Source organism: Trichosurus vulpecula, chromosome 3 (genome assembly GCF_011100635.1).
Source record: "Trichosurus vulpecula isolate mTriVul1 chromosome 3, mTriVul1.pri, whole genome shotgun sequence".
NCBI lineage: Eukaryota > Metazoa > Chordata > Mammalia > Diprotodontia > Phalangeridae > Trichosurus > Trichosurus vulpecula.
The window spans coordinates 261,465,363-261,488,687 of record NC_050575.1 but is presented as its reverse complement, the minus strand read 5'-3'; the positions used below and the strand labels follow the sequence as shown (position 1 = coordinate 261,488,687).

The 23,325-nt window shown below is 40.9% G+C and overlaps 1 protein-coding gene across 1 annotated transcript; it reads right to left on the bottom strand.

The window, feature by feature from the left end:
• Window positions 1-4,980: 4,980 nt before the first annotated feature.
• BMP2 (bone morphogenetic protein 2) lies at window positions 4,981-21,933 on the bottom strand. Its single transcript, XM_036752886.1, has 3 exons — window positions 20,620-21,933; window positions 18,484-18,830; window positions 4,981-6,941 (listed from the first exon to the last, which is right to left on the bottom strand). Exons 2-3 carry the CDS (start codon window positions 18,821-18,823, stop codon window positions 6,097-6,099), a joined length of 1,185 nt encoding a protein of 394 aa, XP_036608781.1. The 5' UTR covers window positions 18,824-18,830; window positions 20,620-21,933; the 3' UTR covers window positions 4,981-6,096.
• Window positions 21,934-23,325: the final 1,392 nt, after the last annotated feature.

Here is a 23,325-nt window from a genome sequence, read left to right as displayed (position 1 = left end):
AATAGTTGTACAGTAAAATAGTTCAATAATTATTCTCTCCTAGTGGTGTGGCAAAGTGGTTCCAGTGTAAATATAGTCCAGATGAAGTCCTGGTCCTTAATGCCCCAAGTAAATCAGTAGCTTTCATACAGACTTCATCAAAACTAATGAAGAATAAAAGGCCATCAGCAAGCCGTGCATGGGGATGGAAGTCGGAGGGGAGCGTGTACCTGACCTGACATTTTCAGTATGTCACCACTGCTAATAGCTACTATAGTACAAAGGACATAGGTAGGTGTTCCAGGGGATATTTGTGGACCTCAATTAAATGACAAATCTGAATTTTTTTAAAAAAAGTCTTTCTACCCAGTACTTAAGATGTTTGATAACCACACATAACCAAATGAATGTGTTATTCAATTACCCACTACAGGATGTGAGTCCTTTGGCTTTTATTGAAATAAGAGAAATCTGCGGATGAGAATTTTGTTTCCTTCCAAATGAAAGATATTTTTAAAAAGTACATCCCAGAAGACTTGCAATAGTTTCAGAAAGGGCACGAGGGATAAATAAGAATAGAAAATTATATCTCTAAATGTTCACATTTTTAAGGAATCAGAGAATGTTAGAACTGGAAGCGACCTTAGACATCAATTAGTCCAGTCTCCTCATTCTACAGAGTAGGTAACTTAAACACAGAGGGGTTAAGTGATTTGCCCCAGAGTTATACAATTAGTGATAGAACTAAAATTCCAGTCTTTTGAATCCTGCTCCCATCCCCCTTCATCCCTATTCTCATTCCACTCTAACAGGGAAATCCAATTCTACTGCTGCTTCTGAGGAGAGTTAATATATTCTGAAGTACTTGCCCGTGTTTTCTAAGCCAATGTGGCATCAAGCCCGGCAAAGAAAGGCTTTTCAAACATCTATTACCTGTGTTAGAAGTTTCATATCAACCCTTAGGCTCTCATTGGTGCTTCACACACACAGTGAGCAGCCATAGAATGTTGTTACTAAATTCTAGCCTCAATTTTAGGATAAACAAATGCTTCAAAGTATGACTTCTATTTGCCTCCTTCAAAAGAAAAAAAACCTTTTCACTCAAATGTCTGGCATCAGGATCACATAGAATCAGTTCAGTGAGGCTAACTTGAGTGTTAAACTTAAAAAAAGTATACAGTAAAGACTTGCACCTGCTCCTCTCTCCACAGAGATGTACTGACATGTATTTTGCGAAACTGGCTGAAGTACAAGCCCAAGCAAGCAACAAAGCTGATTTTACAAGATAAGCAACTGAGTGTTTTCATGTCTGAGGGTGGGTGGCGAGAACACAAAATTGCCAGTCATCCTCTAGGGGGAAAATGCCTTTGAAAATATTTGAGGGCATCACTTAAATAGATGGCGAAATACATTCAGATGGCAACAAGTATCTAGGCTAAAGAAAAGGAGTGCTGGGTATATCAAGTGCCCTTAAATTCTAAAGTATGTAAATCCAGTTCAGTCAGAATTGAAAAAAGTCTATAGGAAGTTTCCCAAAAATGTGGCACAGATTCCAAGATAGCTTGAGATGAACTTTAAGGATATTTGGAATTGGGGTGGGAGAGGAGAAAGGAGGAAAAGGCACAAAGAGGTTCATCAGTGCTACCAGGAGGAAAGAAATTCTAGTTTAAAGGAGAGTAAGGATGTATCTTCACCAGTAAGGCCTAGTCCAGGGCCTCATACTGACAGAAAGTAATGTGGGTTATGCCAGTGGGATACAATCTCTGGCAGATTCTACCAAATTAGGAAGTTTTCAAGCCTGGGCCTAGAGATGGGCTTTATTTTTATCATAGGAGGACCTGCCTGTTTAAGTACAGATAACTTCTTCACGAGGTTGGTGATGAATGTTTCCACTATAGGAACTCTCGTGCTGTGCACCGATAGAGAGGATTACCTCCACCAACAAAACTGAATCTTTGAAGTAAGGAAGGAGATGAAACAATTATCTGATGCAATTAGTTGTGTTCAATTTTCCACTTTTAGATTATTTTCATTTAAAATGAGCATGTGTGCATATGTGTGTATGTACATAAAGTTCTATTTTCAGATTACTCATGGCCTTTAAAATGTGTACTTATTTATACATGTACATATATATATACACATATGTGTGTAGATGTGTAAGTCTGTGTACATATGTATGTATGTACTGCATGTGGTTACGCTCAGAAATATTTAAAATCAATGACATTCTGTAAAACAATAAGGAAGGCAAATCTAATGCAAAAATTATCACAATGCATTGTAAAGCAATATTAAATGATATGGGGATCATCTACAGCTTTGATTTATACAAGTTAGCATGGCAAATTAGGTCAGATATCTCTAAAGGGACGTTGCAATTAATATACTACCAGCTCGCGTATAGCAAGTGCTCAATAACCCATGCTATTATTTTCCCTCTCTTACCAAGGGAAAAAAAAGATGGTATTTAGGTCTAATTACATAAATGGGGTCTTTATATTATCTTCCCATACGGATAATTGCTTGACTTTATTTTTTCTACTGAGACACAACCTAAAGTAGAAGCTGGAGTAGATATTATGCTGAAACAGAAGCTGGGACTGGTAGTTCTTCTCAAGGGAGGCGGGGGAGGAAAGAAATAGAGATCTGGAGATGCCATAACAGTCATGATACAATACTGAGGGACTTAAGGGGAAGGAGAAAAGTACTAAACCAGACAAGGAATCCACAAAATTCAATCAGTAATGAAAGGAGATCCATGGCAGAAAATTTGGGAAACTACTACTATTTGGGCCTCACATACTAGCAAAAGGCACATATTGCAATTGCTGGCAGGTTAATGCTTGAAGAATTCAAAATATCCTACAGATTTATGATTGATGTGTAAAGCCACATCGATGGCCATGAAGTTAGTTACAGCTCTTGGAATGTACTTAGCACTCTCTATGCCTGAGGATTCTGTATGTGATGGAAAAGAAGAAAGGGACTACAAAACAAAATACTCCTTTTTTCTCAGGTAGGACTCCAGGGTGGGGGAGGGTCAGTGAGGGTGGGGGGAACGGGAAGGGACTATAAATTGTACAAAAGATCTGAAACTAAGCAAAAAAGATTCTGCCTGTTAATTTTTTTTATATCATCAAGTCAATAGGACCTATTTGGTAGGTACCTCTAAAAAACAATGGAAGGAGAGTTGGTTTCTACATATATCCCTTGATTTTATAAGTGAAGGAACTCAGCGTCATTAAAGATCTTATCCTCTCACCAGTTTCATACTTCACAATTTTTGTCCATGGTTTCCCATAAATCCTCCACATATAATCTACTCAATATGCATGTGTATATATACATATACATGCATATCTATGCATATATAAAAATACAGACCATCTGAATATGCAGACATAGATATTTTTCTTACCATGATTTTGTGTTATATTCTCACCAATCCTACTGCACATACAAGAAAGAGGAAAAGATGAAATTCTCTTAGAAGAAGATTCTAGACATTTTACATCTAACCTGGGGCCTCATGCCCTCTACCAGGTAATCTGTGAACAGGTCAAACAACTGTGAAGAAAGATTTTTTTTAAGAAAGCTGTAAAGACTATTCACCTATCTACAAGGCACAATAGCGTGGGGGGTAGTAAGTCCTCTTTGATAATGTCACAGTGAAAAAAAAATAACAGAGCGTATAGAATTAAAGGCTCTCAGAGCTGGAAAGGACCTTAGGGGTCAGAAAGATAAACCCTACCTGAATAAGAATCTCTCCTGTAATATGCTCAACAAATGGCCATCCAGGCTTTGCTGAAAGGTTTCCAGTGATGAGAAACACTGCTTCCTAATGTAGCCTATTTTATTGACGGCTAACTCTAATTGTAAGGAAATATTTCAAGTCTACATTTACCTCTTTGAAACATCCCTTATGGCTGTTAGTTCTGCTCTCTGAGGGCAACCAGAATAAGTATAATCCTTTTTCCATGTGATAACTTGTCGATGCTTACAGACAGCTATTATGTCCTAAGCCTTCTCTTAGCTGGACTAAACATACCCATTTCCTTCAAATGCTCTTCACACGTCATGGCCTTTTACTACCCTGATTGCAATCATACCCAATTCATCAAAGTCTTTCTAAAGAGAAATTAACCAGTAATAATGATAACTAATAATAATGTAATGAATTGACCAGTAATAATCAATGCCTTTATCCAAGCTTGCTGATAGGAACGAGAGTTAAATTGCAAGGTGGAAAATGACCAGTATTAAATTTGAAACTGTCCTCCAAGAATTAGACATGTTCTAAGAACTATTAAATAATATTATGGACATTGAATCCAGATCCTTGAATCTAAATATAACTGACAATTGCACCACAGAACAATTATTTTTTTTAATCAATTCCAGGGCTAGAGTAAAGCAGAAAATCTAGAGATGGATTTTTCAGCTCTACCAGGATCAAATAAGAACACAGTTCAATTTGACATGATGGAGCTCTTGAAAATTTTCATGTAAATAACAGGGTAATTCCCAGGTTCCTTGACTGGAACAATGAAATCCACCAAGTCTTTCCCCTATTCTGATGTTACTTGTGTGCACATGGAGATGCACAGCTGGCAGATATTACTGAAGAAGCAGTATTCAGAATCCTTTCCTTTTCTAAACTCCTGCTAGTTCTACCAATACTGCATGAGATATAATTTCTGAATCCTCATTCCATAGTGTTCAGATTTTAGACTGTTTTGATAGGTCATTTGGTCTTAAACCTTCTTTTACAGAAAAAAAATTAGTTAATGAACAACATGTTAAATAAAAAAAATTCCTTTGGTGCAAGTATAAGTTTGATTAGCATCTTACTAGCAAATTTGCAGTAATCACTTGGACTTTTCTACTCCCTTTCAGATGAAGGATTTCAGAAGCAGCAATGCAAACACAAGGTAGCATTGTGAATGCTGTATAAATGCACCATTTTCTTTCACAGATTGGACTTTGTAGAATGAAATGTCAGAGTTCCAATATTTATTATCTGAAATAGGTTTAACATTTGGAAAATGCGTTCAAACACAGAACCTTAGAAAGAAAAGCAAGTGAATTTGACAGACAGCACTGGGGTAGACAGAAACCATGGATGACAATATTTTGTTTTACTCGGGGCAAAATTTGAAGACAGGGATCATTTTAGTTTAATAAGCTCCCATTTGAGGTTTAAAAAAAAACTCATTCCCATCTGTTAAGACAAGGGCCAGCAAATATCAGTTTTAAATATACGTGACCACAATATTAGTAATGAAGAACTCTTATATTTTATTTAATGCTTTGGCCAGGACAGCTATTTAAAGGGGTTACTAGTTAAGGAAAGAAGAATAAAGAGCCATCATTCACTTTCCTATAAGTTCAAACATTTTACTAAAGGTTTCGATTGGCCCTGCTGTAATCGCTCTGCAAATTAGTTGGGAACTTCAGTATTTCTATTAGATCAGCAATGTCTGGTTCTTATCCAAAGATTCCGCCTAACGAAGATGCCAGTTCTCATGGATTGGACAGCCCACCCTGCAGCATTCCTGAGAATTGTACAATATAATAATCTTGAAAGTCAGCAGAGTGGATTATCCACTTTTTTTTTTCTGGACTTGAACTTGTGACCTTAACAGTAGCACTGCAAAAAGCAAATGTGCTATGCACTTTGCCATAGTAACCTTCCATGTATACTTTTCAACTTAAATACACACAACTGAAACAGCTACAATTTTGGAAAATTATGTACAAACCCTATATTTCTTTTGATTATATATAAATACAAATTAGCTATTTTTCTAAAAAGTGGTTATAATAGTAAATAAATACAAAATAAGAATCTGACCATTATACTTCATGTGCTGGGGTTGAACCCATATAAAATGTACAACTAAAATACATTTAAAATCTTTAAGGAATAATTCTCTGATTAAAATATTTGTTTTCCCAACTTTTTGTAGACATAAATATATTTTCAAAATAGCTGTGTTTTTTTTTTTCATTTCATTACATAAATAAAGTCTTCATTGGGAAATATTAAAGTGTCAACTTGTGTTTTTTTTTTTTTGCTTTTGTCTAATATATATTTTTAAAAATTCTGCTGTGCTAACGACACCCACATCCCTCCACAACCATATCTTGATAATTCTTTAACACGACTTTTTCATTTTCATCAAGGTAGAGCATGGAGATAGCACTGAGTTCTGTTGGTACACAGCATGCCTTGGGGATTTTGGAGTTAACTGAATTGACCAAAGTCTGAACAATGGCATGGTTTGTTGAGTTCAGGTGATCAGCCAATGGAAAGGGGCATTCCCCATGGCAGTAAAAGGCATGATACCCCGGTGGGGCAACAATCCAGTCATTCCACCCCACATCACTGAAGTCTACATATAAAGGATGTCGCTTGCAGCTGGACTTGAGGCGTTTCCGCTGTTTGTGTTTTGCTTGACGCTTTTCTCTTTTGTGGAGAGGATGTCCTTTGCCATCATGGCCAAAAGTTACTAGTAATGGTCTTATCTGTGACCAGCTGTGATCGTCCTGATGCAAAGACCTACTAATCCTTACATGTCTCTTGGAGACCGCTCTGTCATCATCCAAGTGAACCACTTCTACCACAAACCCGTGATTTGCCTGTCCTTGTGCGATCCACCTCATCACAGCGGGTGTGACATCAAAGTTTTCCCATTTGCTCGCATTATGATTTACCAACCTTGTGTCCAACAGTCTTGTGATGGGGTATTCAGAGATGGATGTTGCTGGTTTTATAATTTCATAAATATTAATACGATGATGGTGATTACTGTTATTTTTAAAAGCTTCCTGCACCTGCTCCCGAAAAACCTTAAGTTCAGCTGAGGTGATAGACTCCTCATTGGGGATGGAAGTTAAATTAAAGAAGAAACGCCGGACTGTTTTCCCATTTGTTTCTGGCAGCTTTTCCAAAGATTCTGGTTGGGTTGCAAAAAGGAAAAACAAAAACAAAAAATCCATCAGTAATTGAGACAAATAGTGACAATCGGAATAGAAATATTTTCTACTTAAACTTTGAAATTCAGCAACTGGAAGAGATTAGAAATTTTTTTAAGAAAAAAACTTTTTCTTGTCTACGTGTTTGTTTATATGAGCATGTACAGTAAGAACCAAAAATACAATTCACTATCATGCTTTTGATCCAATACTGGAGTACTGCATTCCAGGTGGTTATAATAACGGGGAAAGAACTATGAAGCATTACTTTGGAATTCAAGGACTTTAGCAAAAAAACTTTAGCACTGTAGTTAGCAGAGGTCTAATGAGAATGATTAAAACTGACTGAGGATTTACGGAAATTATTGCATTTCTTAAAAAAAAATACGTCTTTAATGTCAATCCCTTAAGCTCTATTCCAAAACATTACTCTACAATTTAGATGATTTACAAATCTTGATATACAGATTTCAGTGTCCTAATTAAAGACCATGAACTTAACATCTGTGATGATATTTTACGAAGCACACCCTACTATTTCATTCAATAGTCCATAGACAAGGGCATTTATATGAATCTCCTTCTTCAGGGGAAACGCATGGGTGGTACTAGGATACTGTGGTAATTAGGTCCAAACAATATCAAGAGAAATAGCTTCCCATCTGTAGTCTTTCCTATGACCTCTACATGACCCCAAAAAGCCAGGTTACTTTTCAGATACTTTCAGGAGGAAAACAGCTTGGGTGTGCATTGCGCCACACATATGAACGCATGCACATATGTGTGTGTTTCTGGAAAGTATATTAAAACACAAACATCTACACAATTCTACTACAGATGAGATTCAAAACCACGAAGTTTTTCCTCCCAAAGTTTCAGTAATATAATATTCATAATGAGAGGAATTCACTGAAATTTAGATAATTTCAAGAAAAGCCTATGGCTCCTGAAGAAAATATGGTAGAAGGGAATTCATTGGTTGCACTCTGCAGAATGCTAAAATGAATATTATTCTGATCAACCAGGCATGCAAGTTTGTTTCTTTCTCCACTTATACTATGTCCTGTGTAAGTGACTTTGAGAGGCTGTCTCACGAAGAACAAACTGATACAGATGATTACAATTTAATTGAGCTTCCTTCTTCATTTTAAAGCTTCCTGAAAGATAAAATGATCACTGATCTTAAATTATAGCCACTTAGTTAAGGGCACCAACTTAATTAAAAATCTAGGAAAATTTGTTTTGTCATAGTTTCATATCATAACAAGCAGAGACTACATTTTCCCTCCTTCCTTCCCTCCTCCCTTCCTTCCTCCTTCCCTCCCTCCCTTCTTACATTCCTTCCTTCCTTCCTTCCTTCCTTCCTTTCTTCCTTCCTTCCTTCCTTCCTTCCTTCCTTCCTTCTTTTTATGGCTAACCACTTAAGACCAATAGCAATGAGTCCTTTACAAAATCCAGATGCCTTTGGAAAGAGACCTGATGTCACAGAATACCGGCCAGGCCGCCATTCCAAAAGTAGTACTTGTGTATCAGCAAAAGAGAGAAATTCTTCCTTACTATTTTGCTTCTGTCTGTAGTTTAAAGAGTAAGATTAAGAGGGTAGGACCAGTAATTTTCCTATTTATGTGACTATTTTTGCTAAGGAGCAATTCCGTTTTGATTTTTAAAAAGTCAAAGCTAATTTTAATTTTTCAGAAACCAAATGAATGAACAACAATGTAAATGACATCTTGGCAAAAATGCAAGCATTTTGAACCATGGTCAGCAGATGAGGAGACACATGCCAGGGATAGTACAGAAAACTCCTTTGCTTGCATTGGGAGAATGTCAATCCAAGAAAAAATATCTCAGGCTTTCTGCAATCCGTATAGGTCAATCCACCTAAATCTGCTGATTAGATTCTTTGGAAACCAATCAGCATTCTCTGTGCTTATGCCAACACACTCCCACTGCCAAATGCTATTATCATTAGGATGGCTGCACTACAAATTTTTAACTAAAACTTTCATGAGTAACAATGCTTCAACCTCCCCTTTCTCCATCTTCTGCATTTAAAACTTACAGCCTTGACTCAGCTAACTCCTATACATGTTAGGTATCAAGAACTTCTAGAGAAAGTTGGGAGAAAAATGGCTAACCACTTCCACGTATATAACTACCTACCTCTTCCCTTCCCCCTCGGTTCCCCTAACATGACTACATATAAAGTATTATCACACTTCCCTTTTAACTTAAGCAGATTGTGGGAATCTGAACCAAAGAGGGAAAAGACACACAACTTGAGACATTTCATTTTACTATGGTACACAGAAGGAAATAGCAGAAAAGAAAACAGGAATAAACCAGGAAGGTGGGGTGAAGGGAGAAGAGAAACTTCTCTATCTGGCAGCCAAGAAAAAGAAAGTGACTGAAACATAGCATAAGGAAAAGAAGAAAAACTTCTCAATAAGCAAAAGAGTAAAATGAAGGAGCAAAGAGTAGGAGGAGAAGATACATAAAACAAGGCACTGTTCAAGAAGAGAGAACAAAATCTAGGAAGAGAAGTGTCAACAGATTAAACACTGTAAAAAACGAGAAATAAAATCTGACAGTGAGCAAAAACACCTTGATTTTCTAGCCTGTACCTTCAAGAGATTCCTAATGTGGTACTTTTCTGTCTCCCCTTCAAAGTAGAAGTAGCCATGACTATGGTTACATGAGTTAAATCTAGGTCAGAGGGGTAGCAGTATGCTGTCAGGAACCCACAAACCCTCGGGAAACAGCCACCTGCTGCAACCTCACCAAGCTTACCTTGGGTTTTTTACCTCCCCCCAACATGAGGCTGAAAAGGAAGGGGATGAATCACTTCTTAAGGGTCAGAAAGACGAAAACAAAGTCCAAAAACTAAGGTGCTGAGAAGCAGTGAGAGAAACAAAATTAAAGGGATGGTGGGGCAGGCAAAGGCATATCAAGGCTAACTGTGCCACAGGAGAAAGTATGGCAGGAAGAATGGACAGAGAAATCCCAAGTGTATGAGAGGAAAGAATACATGAATGAAATACACAGGGAAGGGAAGAAGGAAGGAGGGGAGGAACAGAGGAAGGAAGGAAGGAAGGAAAGAAGGAAGGAAGGAAGGAAGGGAGGGAGGAAGGAAGGAAGGAAGGGAGAGAGGGAGGAAGGGAGGAAGGAAGGGAGGGAGGGAGGAAGGAAGGAAGGGAGGGAGGGAGGAAGGAAGGGGGGGAGGAAGGGAGAGAGGGAGGAAGGAAGGAAGGAAGGGAGGAAGGAAAGAAGGAAGAAAGGAAGGAAGGAAGGGAGGGAGGGAGGAAGGAAGGAAGGGAGGAAGGGAGGAAGGGAGGAAGGAAGGAAGGGAAGGAGGGAAAGAAGGAAGGAAAGAAAGGAAAGGAAAGAAGGAAGGAAGGAGAGAGAAAGGGAAGGGAGACAGAGAGGGAGGAAGGAAGAGAGGTAGGTAAAGATGGAGGGAGGAAGGAAGGAAGGAAGGAAGGAAGGAAGGGAGGAAGGAAGGGAGAGAGGGAGGAAGGAAGGAAGGAAGGAAGGAAGGAAGGAAGGGAGGAAGGGAGGAAGGAGGGGAGGAACAGAGGAAGGAAGGAAGGAAGGAAGGAAGGAAGGAAGGAAGGGAGGGAGGGAGGAAGGAAGGAAGGAAGGGAGGGAGGGAGGAAGGAAGAAAGGAAGGGAGGGAGGGAGGAAGGAAGAAAGGAAGGGAGGGAGGGAGGGAGGAAGGAAGGAAGGGAGGGAGGGAGGAAGGAAGGGAGGGAGGGAGGAAAGGAAGGGAAGGAAGGAAAGGAAAGAAGGAAGGAAGGAGAGAGAAAGGGAAGGGAGACAGAGAGGGAGGAAGGAAGAGAGGTAGGTAAAGATGGAGGAAGGAAGAGTGGAGACAATAATAAGACAATCAGAATTATAAGTTCTTTCTTCTTTCAAAGTTTCAACTTGCTTCAATTTTAAAAAAAATACTGGATTTAATTGGTATGAGTATCCCATACACTGATGCAGATCAGCACGTGGTGGTGGGGTGGGGGGAATCCCTTCCAATGCTTACACACTTTTATGAGTTACTGTGGCCAAAAGAAATAGTCTTCTGTTGGAATAGCCTCCACTAACTCAGAGTCATCTTCAGACCTTGATGGCTTAAGACTCAGATATATTAGTACAGACAAATAAGGAGGAAAAAAATGTACAGCAGTATAGCAAAAAATCTATAAAGGCTCTTATTATTCTTAAATTATTAAAAAAAACCCAAAAGCAAAAACAAAAATGAACCTATTTTCTGGATGCCTACTGGCAAAGTGGACTACTAAAAATAAAAAACACATTTTTAAGAGGCATATCACAGGAATCATCACCTTTGCTCAAACTTGCTTTTCATTTGCTCTCCAGGCAGACCAGAAAACAAAGGTCTAGGAGTTTCAGCTGAAGTGGATAGAGAAAAGGAGGAGACTGTGATGTCACTGATATAGGGAATTCCCAGATGAGGAAACTTACTCTACCAAGGCAGGTCAGCACTTTCTTTGCACCTTAATAGGTTTAGGGAGCTACCTGCAGCACTGAGAGATTGTGCTGTGTCCTTGGGTAACACAACCAGCATGTTTGTAATGTAGGACATAAGCCACCACGTCTCCTTACCTCTGAGGCTAGCTCCCTATTCATGGGTATTTCTCAGTGGGTGTTATGCACAAAATGTGGAGACTTAGACACTGCTGCCAACACTATAAAATGTCTCTGCTGAGCTACCAGAATTTTAGGGCACCTGAACCTGGTAGCACTTGCTTTGGTAGTATCCTTGCTTATGGAAAAGTAAGGAAAGTAAAGAGAAAAACAGTAGGACTTTATAACTGTGCCACTCAGCATCCAAACTGAAGTGAAAAATTCAACTAATCTATAACATGGCCAGCATTCACTTATCTGACCACAGTCAATGATTCGACTAGATTTTTGAACGTCCATTCAGATTTTGAGGTAATATATATTTAATCTATTTTGTCCTTCCCTTTCCCTGACAAGGGAAGATAAAATAAAAGGCAAGCAATCTAAGATGGGAGCTGATACCGAGAGTTCACGGACCAAGGATCGGAAACAGGAAATCTCGTCCGTATGAACTAAATGGGAGCAAATAAAGGAGGACACAGAATGGCATGTAGGCAGTTAACAATATAATGACCACATGACAGGTTCAGTCCCAACTTTATTTTATTTACTTATTTTCATCTGGACCTATGATTTCCTCAGTACAGGAAACTCCCTTGACCAATGCAGCTCTGCAAATGATCAGTCATGTATAGAGTTGACTGGGGCCTTGAGAGGTTAAATGACTTGTCCAGTGTCACGCAAATAGGATGTGTGAGAAAGCAGGGTTTGAACCCAGGTCTTCCTAATTTCATGATTAGCCCTCTAGGCATTACACCTTGCTACCTCTTTAACAACATTAGAAAAGTAATAAAAGCTTTTCATGCAAAGTCAGTTCAATAGTTGCAAAAATATTTGGAAAAATAAAAAAAAATATTAAACACTACTAGGATTACAGATTTAGAGTTGACAGTGACCTCAGAGATCATCTATGTCCATGAAATAAATAAAGGGGGAGGGGGAGAGAGAGAGAATATACAGAGTAGCTAGATGGAACACTGGCCCTTGAATCAGGAAAACCTCAGTTCAAATCCAGCCTCAGGCACTTACTAGCTGTGTGACCTTGACCAAATCACTTAACACTGTTTGCCTCAGTTTCCTCATCTGTAAAATGAACTAGAGAAGGAAATGGCAAACCACTTCAGTACCTTTGCCAAGAAAATTCCAAATGGGGTCATAGTCAGACATGCCAAACTACTGAACTAAATGTGTGTATATATATATATACACACATATGTATATGGATGTATATGTATATGTATGTATATGTATATATGTATTTATACATGTGTGTATATATATAATTACTGAATTTCCCTTGCAATTCCACATATTTTAGGCTTTTAAAACATGATTCTGAGAAAGGGTCCACAGGCATCATCAGATTACCAAAGGGGTCCATGACACTAAAAAAGGTTAAGAAGCCCTGATCTAATTTTTTCAGATAAAGACAGAGGTCCAAAGAGATTAATGGCTTGCTAATGGTCACAAAGGTAGTTAAAGAGATAGCACAGCACAGGTGAACTGTAGCTCCAAAACAGTGGTGCCCAAGCATCACTTATTTGGTTTGGTAGCTCTCCCACCTAAAAGTACTGACATAAAATTTGAAAAGATGCTTCCCAAGCTGAAATTACAATTAATTTTCTTTTGAAAATTTCAAAAAACTCCAAGACACTACTGCAGATAGCATGAAGTGCAGCTTAAACTAAGATTTGAATCACTGATTTGACATTTCTGACAATGTCACACAAGGTAGAAATGAAAATAGGGAAGAATCTAAGAACTCTTCTTCAAAAAAGGCAAGAAAGGCAACATGCCAGGATTTTTAAAATGAGAAAAAACTCACTAAAAAAAACAGAATAAAGACAAAGGGAAGGTAAAAGAGAAATTATATTCTCCTCTCCCAACAAGATGATGCCATTATCACAGAGAAAAAGAATCCACTGTTATTAATAACACTCCTACCTACCCTCACATGTATTTTCCTCTACTTCTGAAATAAACCAATGCATCATATTGTCACCGGAACAAGATATGGGCAAGAAGATAGAATTTATAGGACATACATATGGAACTCAACGTACGAGGTCGGAAATCCTATCACTGTTACCAAAAGACTAAGGGAAAATCGGTTTCGTAGTGATTATCTTCTTACTTGACTTTACATCAACAGTTCAGTCATTCATTCAGAGAAGTCAAAAGACTTAGATTCTAGAGCCTGGTTCTGTCACTAACTATCTTGGTGCAACTTTAGATCTTGAGGCCTCAGTTTCCTTGTCTATAAAATGAAAGACTTGGACTAAATCAAAGGTTCCTAACCTTTTTCTCTCATGGACCCCTTTGAAAGTCTAATAAAGTCCTTGGACTCCTCAAAATAATATATATTTTTTTAAAAATTCATAAAATAAAATATAAAGAGAACCAATTATATTGAAATATCAAAATATTTTTCTCATCTGAGTTATGAACCTCCTGAAATCCATCCATGGACCCCATGTTAAGAAGCCCTAGATAAAATGCTCTCTAAGATCTCTTCTAGAATAAACCTTCAATGATCCTACTGCGTGAAAGACAGGATAATAGGTATTTCAGTGGAGACAAAGATAAATGTGTCCCTACTCTCAAAGTGCTCACAATGTAGGAGAACCTTTTGCTTGAGGGCTCACATTATACTTCAAAGATGCATGATTTTGTCAGTGTGGATTCCAAACCAGACCATTATCTCTCTTACAAGATGACAGTACTTGATGCTTTTCTGTGGCTGAAAAATTCATTACCTTGTAGCCAATCTCGTGATGAGACTCTCTGAATTTAAAGCCAAACTGGTCTTTGGCTTCCATTACTTGTACCAAATTTTATATTAACCTTGATTGAGCTAGTATTTTCCTGGCAAAGGAGAGAATCCAGGGTAATCTCCATGCTATGGTGACATCTCCAAATTGAACTTGTATTGGGACTAGCCACATGTATTATAGAACAATCATTCAAGATGGAATATATAAGTTAATGCCAGTTCAGAAATTCTTTTGTGTCAAATACGGCTTAAATCTCTAAATAACCTTACTACTAGACTATTTGTTGGGTCTTGGAATTGGAGGGGGGTGGTAATACAGAGAATTTCATAATTTAATAAGATTTTACCCGAATTTTAAAGTTTCTATCAACACAGAGGATAGGGGAGGATGGTTCTGAACAGAAGATGCATCACAGTTCTTGAAGCTTATGCGAAGAACGTGGGGTATCTCACGTTTTTCTTGTCTAGCCAATATTCCACAACCAAGCATAGAGCCAAACCTTGTAGGTTCAACAGAACTGACAAACCTGGGGGCATCTGAAAATGTGCTTGTAAAAATATAAGTGGCTTATCTACATAAGGAATTTTAAATGCTCTCCTCACACAGAGGAGCTAATGTTCATAGCTCAAGCCTTCCCAAGTTCAAAGGAGAACTTTAACAAGAAGTGTACCACTTTCTTTCCTTTGAAATCAGGACACAAATGATTGTACAACATTAAAGAAAAATAACAAATGGCACAGACAGGACTTCACTGAGTTAAACAGAAGACATGATAACTGATAACAGCGATTTAAGATTTCCTAACACATGATATGGAGTAGCCTTCCAATGAATGAAAGAGCTACAAGAATGGCATTTTCTGCCTTGCTATAATTATTCTGGAGCCACATACAATGCTGTCCTTAGGATTCTAGGCTGTAACCTAAGGAAATCAATGATTGCTCCTTATTCTGAGAAACTTTTGGTCCTTCCATAAATAAACAACCTTTAATGGTATCCAAACACTGAATTTTGTCCTCTAGTAAAGAGTATAATGGCAGCGTTCCAATATATTTTCATTTATTGCTTTGCACAGTGCAAAGGCCACTGACATACTTGTAACAGTAAGTATCAAGTACCATTTCAAAGAATGATGACCCAGCCTTGACAAAGTTGTAGTAAGTAAAATATCTAGCTTTTCAAAAAATAGAAATATTCAGGACTTTCCATCACATTTGATGTGGAAACAGCCTGTGCATGAGTATTTCAACTCACTACCTAAATCAGGTCATGATAACCTGATAATTTTTTTCACTGTACCACCCTTTTTGACATGAAATCTTGATAATTTGAGAATCTGTTAAGAGTCAATTCTACTCATGCAAAGCAATCTACCTTATTAGAAGTAACTTTCATAAGGGCAGCTGGGTGGTACCGTGGATAGAGTACCAGACCTGCAATCAGGAGGGCCTGAGTTCAAATACAGTCTCAGACACTCACTAGCTGTGTGACCCTGGGCAAGTCACTTAACCCTGTCAGCCTTAGTTTCCTCATCTATAAAATGAGCTGGAGAAGGAAACTGAAAACCACATCTTTGCCAAGAAAGCCCCAGATGGACTCACCAAGAGTTGGGTATGACAGAACAATATTTTATAGATTAACTAAAATTGATCAAGCTTTCTTGGGGAACAAAGTGACGAAAAAAAGAACATCAAACTCACTTAAGTTTACACATGTTTGTGGGAGGCAGCCTGGTTCAGTAGGAAGAGCATTGGCACTAAAGTCAGGGAACCTGTGTTCAAATCTTTCCCTTAATGCTTACTGTCTGTGTGAACTTAGGCAAGCCATTTCATTTTTCCTAAACCTCTATTTCCTAATCTGTAAAGTGAGGAGATGGACTAGATCGCCAGTGAGGTTCCTTCTGCTCTAGAGCTATGATGGTAAATGTGTATCCAAATGGCATCTCCTTTAAGACATTATGTAAAACTTAAATGACCTCAATATTAAATGAAACATAATCTTTCTAGTTTTGATTAACTTGAAGTAAAGTTTCTATATTAAATTGCCTATTTCCAGAGGAGATATCAACATATCCATTCTTGTTACCTCCCGGCTCTTAAAATCCATTCCAGTCAATATCAGGTGAATAGGAGAGGGAGGCACAGAATTTCAATGGTCCCAAGGATCTGGTGACAAGGGTCATAGCTGTAATAACAGTGACATTACAGCAAAAATCAACAGAGCCTTTCAGAATTTTCAGTTACTGAATACTGAAGAATTTGAATCAGATCTTATTGTCCTGGGTACCAAAGTTCACATGCCTGAGAAGTGAGCTTGAAAATGAAAGTGACTATCAAGTTAAGATTTTCCCTTCTTGATGTGGATACTTGAATATAAGAAGCTGTTTTTGTGCTTTTGCCTGCTTTAGGACCCAATAATCACTGAGAACAAGGATTTTAAACAATAAAAGCTATCCTTAGTGCTGTGAGAAAATGTCTGATGGCTGATACTTCTGACTTATATTTCTCATTGGGAGCAGCCTATTATGTTTTCTAACAGCACTCAGCATCAGGAAAAAGCAACTCCCACAAAGAGCTGCATGGGTCAGTATCCCCTTCTTTTACCCTCTGTGCCCTAATCCTGTCAATTTAATGCCTCACAAATTAATATCTTGGAATATAGGTTTGCCTATCTTATTCAAGTACTTTATTCAATAAGAATTAAGGAGTATTATATCCCTTAGCTGATACTAAAACATCTCTAAAATGTGGATAAAAATGGCATCTACTCCAGTGTTATTGTGAAGATAAAATGAGTTATTTGTAAAGCATTTTGAAAACCTAAAAGTGCTACATAAATTCTAGTTACATTAATTAAATTATATAAGCATCTTCCAAATGATTTGCGTTCTAATAAGATTTTTACTACTTGCCTAGTTTTAAGAAATCAAATACAATGTAAATGCTGGGTTTTTTTAAGCTATAGATTCAGACACTGTAATCAACATACTGACATTCTGGGGCTTTTAACTAAAAAGAATTATATCCACTATCATAAAAACCACATTACCTCAAATTTAGATTCATATTAAGTTAAAGGGACAGCTGGTACAAAGCTTTCATCTTCAGGATTCTTAGGATTCCCTTATTTCTACACTAAAACTATCTCAGATTTAAGCAAAAGACAAAAAAGTCATGGTGGAAACAATACAATTGATTGTTAAATTGATCTCTCACAGGGATTAGATAGGGATTAGAAACCTTCCAAACCATCCCAGAACAACTGTAAATTAGGAGTTTCTGGGAGTACATAGCATTAAAAATAAGAGCTATTTGTGGGGGATTTTTTAGGTGGACTTGGTCTGAAAATCCCTCACACTGGATTTCAGAGTGAGAAAGTGAAAAATAAGATGGAAAGAAGATTTAGAATGAATGTGTCAACACAAACCCTTTTTGTAATCTTTTAATCTGTCCAAAAAAACCCCTAAGGATGTAATTTTTGCAAACTTTTCAAATCTACTTTATTAAAAGGTGATCATGTTAAGGGGATGCAGTTTGACCTTTGCTGTTCCTATCCCCCAGTATTAGTTTATATGCACACATTACTTCTCCTGTGTGTCCATTAAGAGGGGGTAAAGGGGAGGTGCAGAAGGGAGAGCAACAATCAGTGTTCATCACAACTGCCTTTTAACTCTAAAGGTTCAGAGAGTTAATGTTGAATTGGGGGGGGGGGGGAGGGTTGGGAATCCCTGTTCCCTCCACTAGCACGCGGCATAAAAAACTGAACAGGCAAGTTTCCCTGGCTCTTGTCTTACTGCCATCAACAAATGTTTACTGAATGTCTCAAGATCACAATGTTAGAGCCAGAAGCATCTTAGCAATCATCTAGTTTTCCCACCCCCCACCCCCATTTTACAGATAAAGAAACTGAGATGGGGAAGTAATTTGTTTCATGCCATGCTGCTAGTAAGTTGTGGGAAAGGACCTCAAAGACCTAAACCCAGGTTTCACGACTTTAAGCCACCAATGTGCCTCCCACATCTGTAAGGCTGGCTTATTAGGCTCTATCGAGGACACAGAGATGATCCTTGCTCATGCCTCTCTCCTGCCCAGTTAGCTCCCCAGTGCCTCACCTTCATGGTGGAAGCTTCTGACAGTATTAGCCCGGCTGGTTGCTCTCTCCAGCTGGTAGTCCATGGTGGGATCCCCAAGCTGGCCCGAATGCAGGCGGTAGAGATCCAGCATGTAGGGGGGGATGACCGCGTTTTTGCTGGGGCTCGGTCTCTGCTTCAGCCCGAACATACTGAGCAGCCGCAGCTCAAATTCGCTCAAGATTTCTTCTGACTGCTGCGGCGTGGAGCGGCTGGATTCAGCGAACTTCCTCCGGCCCACCTCCGGGATGAGGCCGGCCGAACTACCCAGCAAGACTTGGTAAAGCAGCAGCGCTAGAAGTGAGCGGATCCCGGCAACCATGGTCAACCTGCAGAGAGGGTTTGGGGAGTGGGGTGGGGTGGGGTGGGGAAAGGGATAGGGGCGGACAGCAGAAAAGCAAGGATGGAGGTAAGTCCAGGAGTTCCGTGACAGATGCACCGCGCCGGCGGGCCAGGACCCTCGCCGGTGGCACGCTTGTCCCAGGCGTGCCAGGTTGCCCAGCAAGTCCGCATCTGGCCCCAGCCACGGCCCGCGCCACCGTTCCGGGGAAGTTGTCCCGGCGGCCGCCTCCCCGAGATCTCCGGGCTCCGGGGAGCTTCCCTCCACCTACCCCCGCCTCTAGGGGGCAGGGGCGCCATGACTGCAATGGGGAGTGGGTGCTAGCTGGGGCTGCCATCCCTGGCCGCGCCCCGCCCACTCTCTAGATTACCAGCACCACCTTCCCTCCCCCCGCCCCCCACCTTTCAACAATCTCCCGGAAACTCCAGTGATTGCTGAGACCTCAACTTAGACTCTGAAACTGTCTGCGAGAGAGCAGATCGAATTTGGGGGATCCGAGGAGGGGACACCAGTGCTAAATTTAGGTAGAGAGGTTTCCCATTCTCTCCGCACGCCAAACTAGGGCATCTGAGGTGCGGAGATAGCCATTCGGTAAATGTATAGGCTCCATTTCCCGTGGTTCACGTTAACACAAGGTACTCATCTCAGCGATACAAAATCACGTAGCACAAAACTTTTAGAAACATTACACCCGCCATGCATAAGCTCTCAACGCATACACATTAACGTAAATACACTGCATATCGCTTTGTATTATAAAACACACACAATGCGTATGACTTCCTGATACGCACACACGGTATTTTACTTCCAGGCATGCTACATTCACAATATATGACTTCCGAACATACGTGATTCAAGGCACAACCACATCCACATATATGCATACACATGCCTATATGTACACACATATACGTATGTGTGTATACATACACATTTTATAGGTATGTTGTAACACTTCCTTTTATACACACATAGCACAGACCTTACACAAGGAAAAAGTATTGTATATACACGAACACGTTTAGAGGATTATACAAAAGTCTCGATAGTTGGGGGGGGGGTGTCTGTATTATTTCAGATGTCAGGGTAGTAAAAGAAAAGGAACAAAAAGGAGAGGGAACTAAATTCTTTGTCCTGATATCTCTAGAAACTAGAAGATCTTCCCCTCTCTTCCCAAAATAAGTAGCAGGAAGGGGCCAACACGAAGGGAGGTGAAGGAAAAGTTCTCAAGAAAGATGTGTAACAGGGAGACGGGGTACCTGGTTGGAAATGGGAAAGAACTCTCAGGCTAACGGGTGAAACGGAGGGGCAACCCTCTTTAAGGGTTTTTTTTTTTTTTTTAAATCATCAACGAAGTGTTAACAGCCATAATAAAATATCCTGGAAGGGGGAGGGAAGGGGCGAAGGAAGGAGGGGCGAAAAGGGAGTGCACTTCAAGTTGTCTTGGAGTGGAGCCGCCAAGGAAGGAGGGGGGACGGTGTAAAAGGGTGGGGGAGCGGGAGCCAGCTGCAGCTGGGACCGCGCTGCACGTGGGCACTGTAGGGTGTTTACCTTCGGCCGAGCTGCGCCCGCCGGGCGGGGGAGGGAGGGACGAAGGGAGTTTGTATCTGTTGAGCTTGGGTAGCTAAAGGCAAGTGGAGGTGGGCCCAGAGCCTCCGTCACCGACTGGGAAGCGGGTCAGTATAGGTGCGAAAAGCTCTAGCATCACCGGACCCCACACCCGCCCCCTCTTCGCGGTGCAAGCCCTCCCCACCCCCAGAGAATGACTCTTCTACCTTTAGGAGACTGCCGATTGACTAAGAAGCACACGGGGGCACGTCCATTGAAACAGCCTCCACATGGAAAAATCTCTGGCGGTGGAGATTGAAGCTGTGATTTTTGTATCCGTTCCTCCTCCCTGGTGCCTGCCGAGGCGGCCCCCCCTTTCCCGGGTGGCAGCAGAGATGATTGGAGTCTCCAGGAAGAGAAGCTGGGGGTCCGGGAGGGGGTGAGGTTAAAAGGAAAATAAATTTTCCCCGCGGTTGAAAAGCCACCAGTTTTGAAGGGGGTTTGGGGGTAGTTATTTTCTCTGCAAGTTCAAGAAGTCCTCAGCCAAGTGCTGACACATAACAACAGCGAGAAGGAGGGGGAGGAGGGGGGAGAAGGGGAAAAAAAAGTTCTGAAGTCGTCCTTAGGAAAAACCACCCGCTGGCTGCCTTCTCCTCCGGGACGGATAAAAGAAGGGGGTTGTGTCTCTCGGACCCTTCTCTAGCTCCTCTGCCGCCCATCGTTTTGGGAACACATTCTGAGAAAAAGGTGCCCAGAGGTGGATCCCTGCGGCGGAGGGTGGGCTGCGATTGCCTGGCTTGTACCTGTAGGGGAGTCCTGGAAGGTTAGTCTGAGTTGGGGTGGCAGCGGCAGAGGCAACAGCGGCGGCAAGGCTGGCGTCTGCAGGAGAGTTTTCTGCTCTCGGTGTGTTTTTTTTCCGCATCACTTGGTGTTACTCCAAACTTGCTTCTCTTACAGCTGTTAAGCAGAAAATAGAAAATCTCCAAAGTCCAGCCCGCCTCTGAAGCATACTTTCAGCAGATGGTTAGTCAGCAGGCAGTCCCAGTCAAACCAAGCTGGTGGTTTTCCTTTTCTTAAAAAATTTCCCCCTTTGCTTGCACACACGGCAATCAACAAGTTGTCTTGTCCTTTGTGTGAGTAGGTAAAGATGAATCATGTATCTATATAGAAAAATAAGTTTTCTTCCTTTCAAATTAAAAACTGGGCGCTTTGCATCCCTAGACGGAGAGATGGGCACTTGGCCGCTTCAGACTGGTGTGTGATACAACAGGTCCAAGGCATTAAATTTCGACTTTTCCCCCCAGATACTTCTTTCCCCCTTCTCGTTTCTCTTTAGTCTGTTCCTGAATGGCGAAGCAGTTCGGGATGGGTAACAGAAGACACTTTACTCTCGAGTTTCTCTCGAGTGCACACACAATTTTCCAGCCTCCTTCTACGCGCGTGTGTGTGTTGTCTTCTTGCTGTAAATTGATTGAGGCGGTTTGATGCCTCCTTATGCTTTTTGTTTCTTGGCTGCTGCTGATGTCACGACCTCGGGGGCTTGAGACTTCTCTGCCAATCACAGGCGGCCTGTGGGAACTGGGACTCGCCGGAGGGAGTGAGAGCAGGGAGAAGAGAGAACTCCTGCTGTGGCAGGAGCAGCAGCGGCGGCGGCGGCAGCGGCAGCGGCGGCGGCAGCAGCAGCAGCAGCGGCGGCGGCGCTGTGGCAGCGCAGTCCCTGCTTTTAAAGGGGACGCCGCCTCCTTTTCCCTCCCAGGCCCTCACAGCAAACCACCCTACAGTCTTTCCCTTTCTCAGTCATTCCAGATCTCAAGATCTGTAAGGTAGAAAAGGAACCAAAAGGTATAGCCCAGAGGAATGGAACCTTTTGATAGGGGTGGGGTCTAGAGAGAGAGGGAGGGAAATGCTAGGCTAAGGGGTGGGCTGACAGGCACCCATACTCAATCCTTAAAGGAGAAAAGAAAGTTTATTGAAAATAATGATGATGATAAAAATAATAAGCTTTTAAGAGCTGTAGCTTCCTTAAGGCGATTTCGGAAGTGAATACGGTAACTCCCTCGTTCCCCACCTGGCCCAGGCCCGTTATTTCCCTTTCAGTTTTTAAGTTTCACAATACAGATGCGTTTAGGAAAACTGAACGAAGTTGCGAAGTACAACTTCCTAGAAGAGTGGCGATTCAGACACAACTGCCCTTCCAGTAGTCACATCTGTCACATCTGTCCTCCGAGCTAAAACACACAAGAGCCAATAAGATCGTGGGTGCTCTTTCAATCTTTTACATTATATATACGCACATATATAAACACGTAAATATACGTACATATGTGTATATATACACGTTTAAATAGTGGATATGTTATGTTTTTAAGTCAGTGTGTATTACAGCTTTCTGTTCCTTTCACTTCCCCTTTGGCAGTAGGGGGAGGGAGGGAGAATGGGGGGGGGGGAATGTATTATTAATCTTTATGGCTGCAATCCCTACTTGCTAAAGAAACTTATCTCATGCAGCCCATCGGCAGAAGATTAGCTGCTCAGATGACAGTAAAATAATGCACAGCGTGATGCAGGCAAACAAGACGATTCCGGTTTGAGGTTTAGAAGAATCCCCTCCCCCGCTCCGCTTCTCTCGCCCCCAATCGGGAAAGATGTGAATGTAGTTTCTTTCTTTCTTTCTTCTCCCTCCTCCTCCTCCCCCTCACCCCCCAGCTTGGCTGTCTCCTCTCAAGTCTTTAGTGGCCCGAGGAGCTGCTGTGGCTGGGAGTCTGGAGTTGGAGTGTTACCATCTCCCAAGATTCCTGGATCTCCCTGGAGAAATGACTTCTTTTCTGTAGGACATGGGCAGCAAGACATGCATAGCTTAGGCATTCACTAAAGTTGTCAGGAAAAAAGCTAAAGCAGGAGAAGGCCAAATCCGTGAAAACCGTATTCACTTA

Coding starts and splice junctions, on each gene's coding strand:
- BMP2 (XM_036752886.1), bottom strand. CDS start 18,823: ATGGTTGCCGGGATCCGCTCACTTCTAGCGCTGCTGCTTTACCAAGTC. Junction 6,942..18,483: donor CAGAAGCTTCCACCATGAAG/GTGAGGCACTGG, acceptor CAACCCAACCAG/AATCTTTGGAAAAGCTGCCA.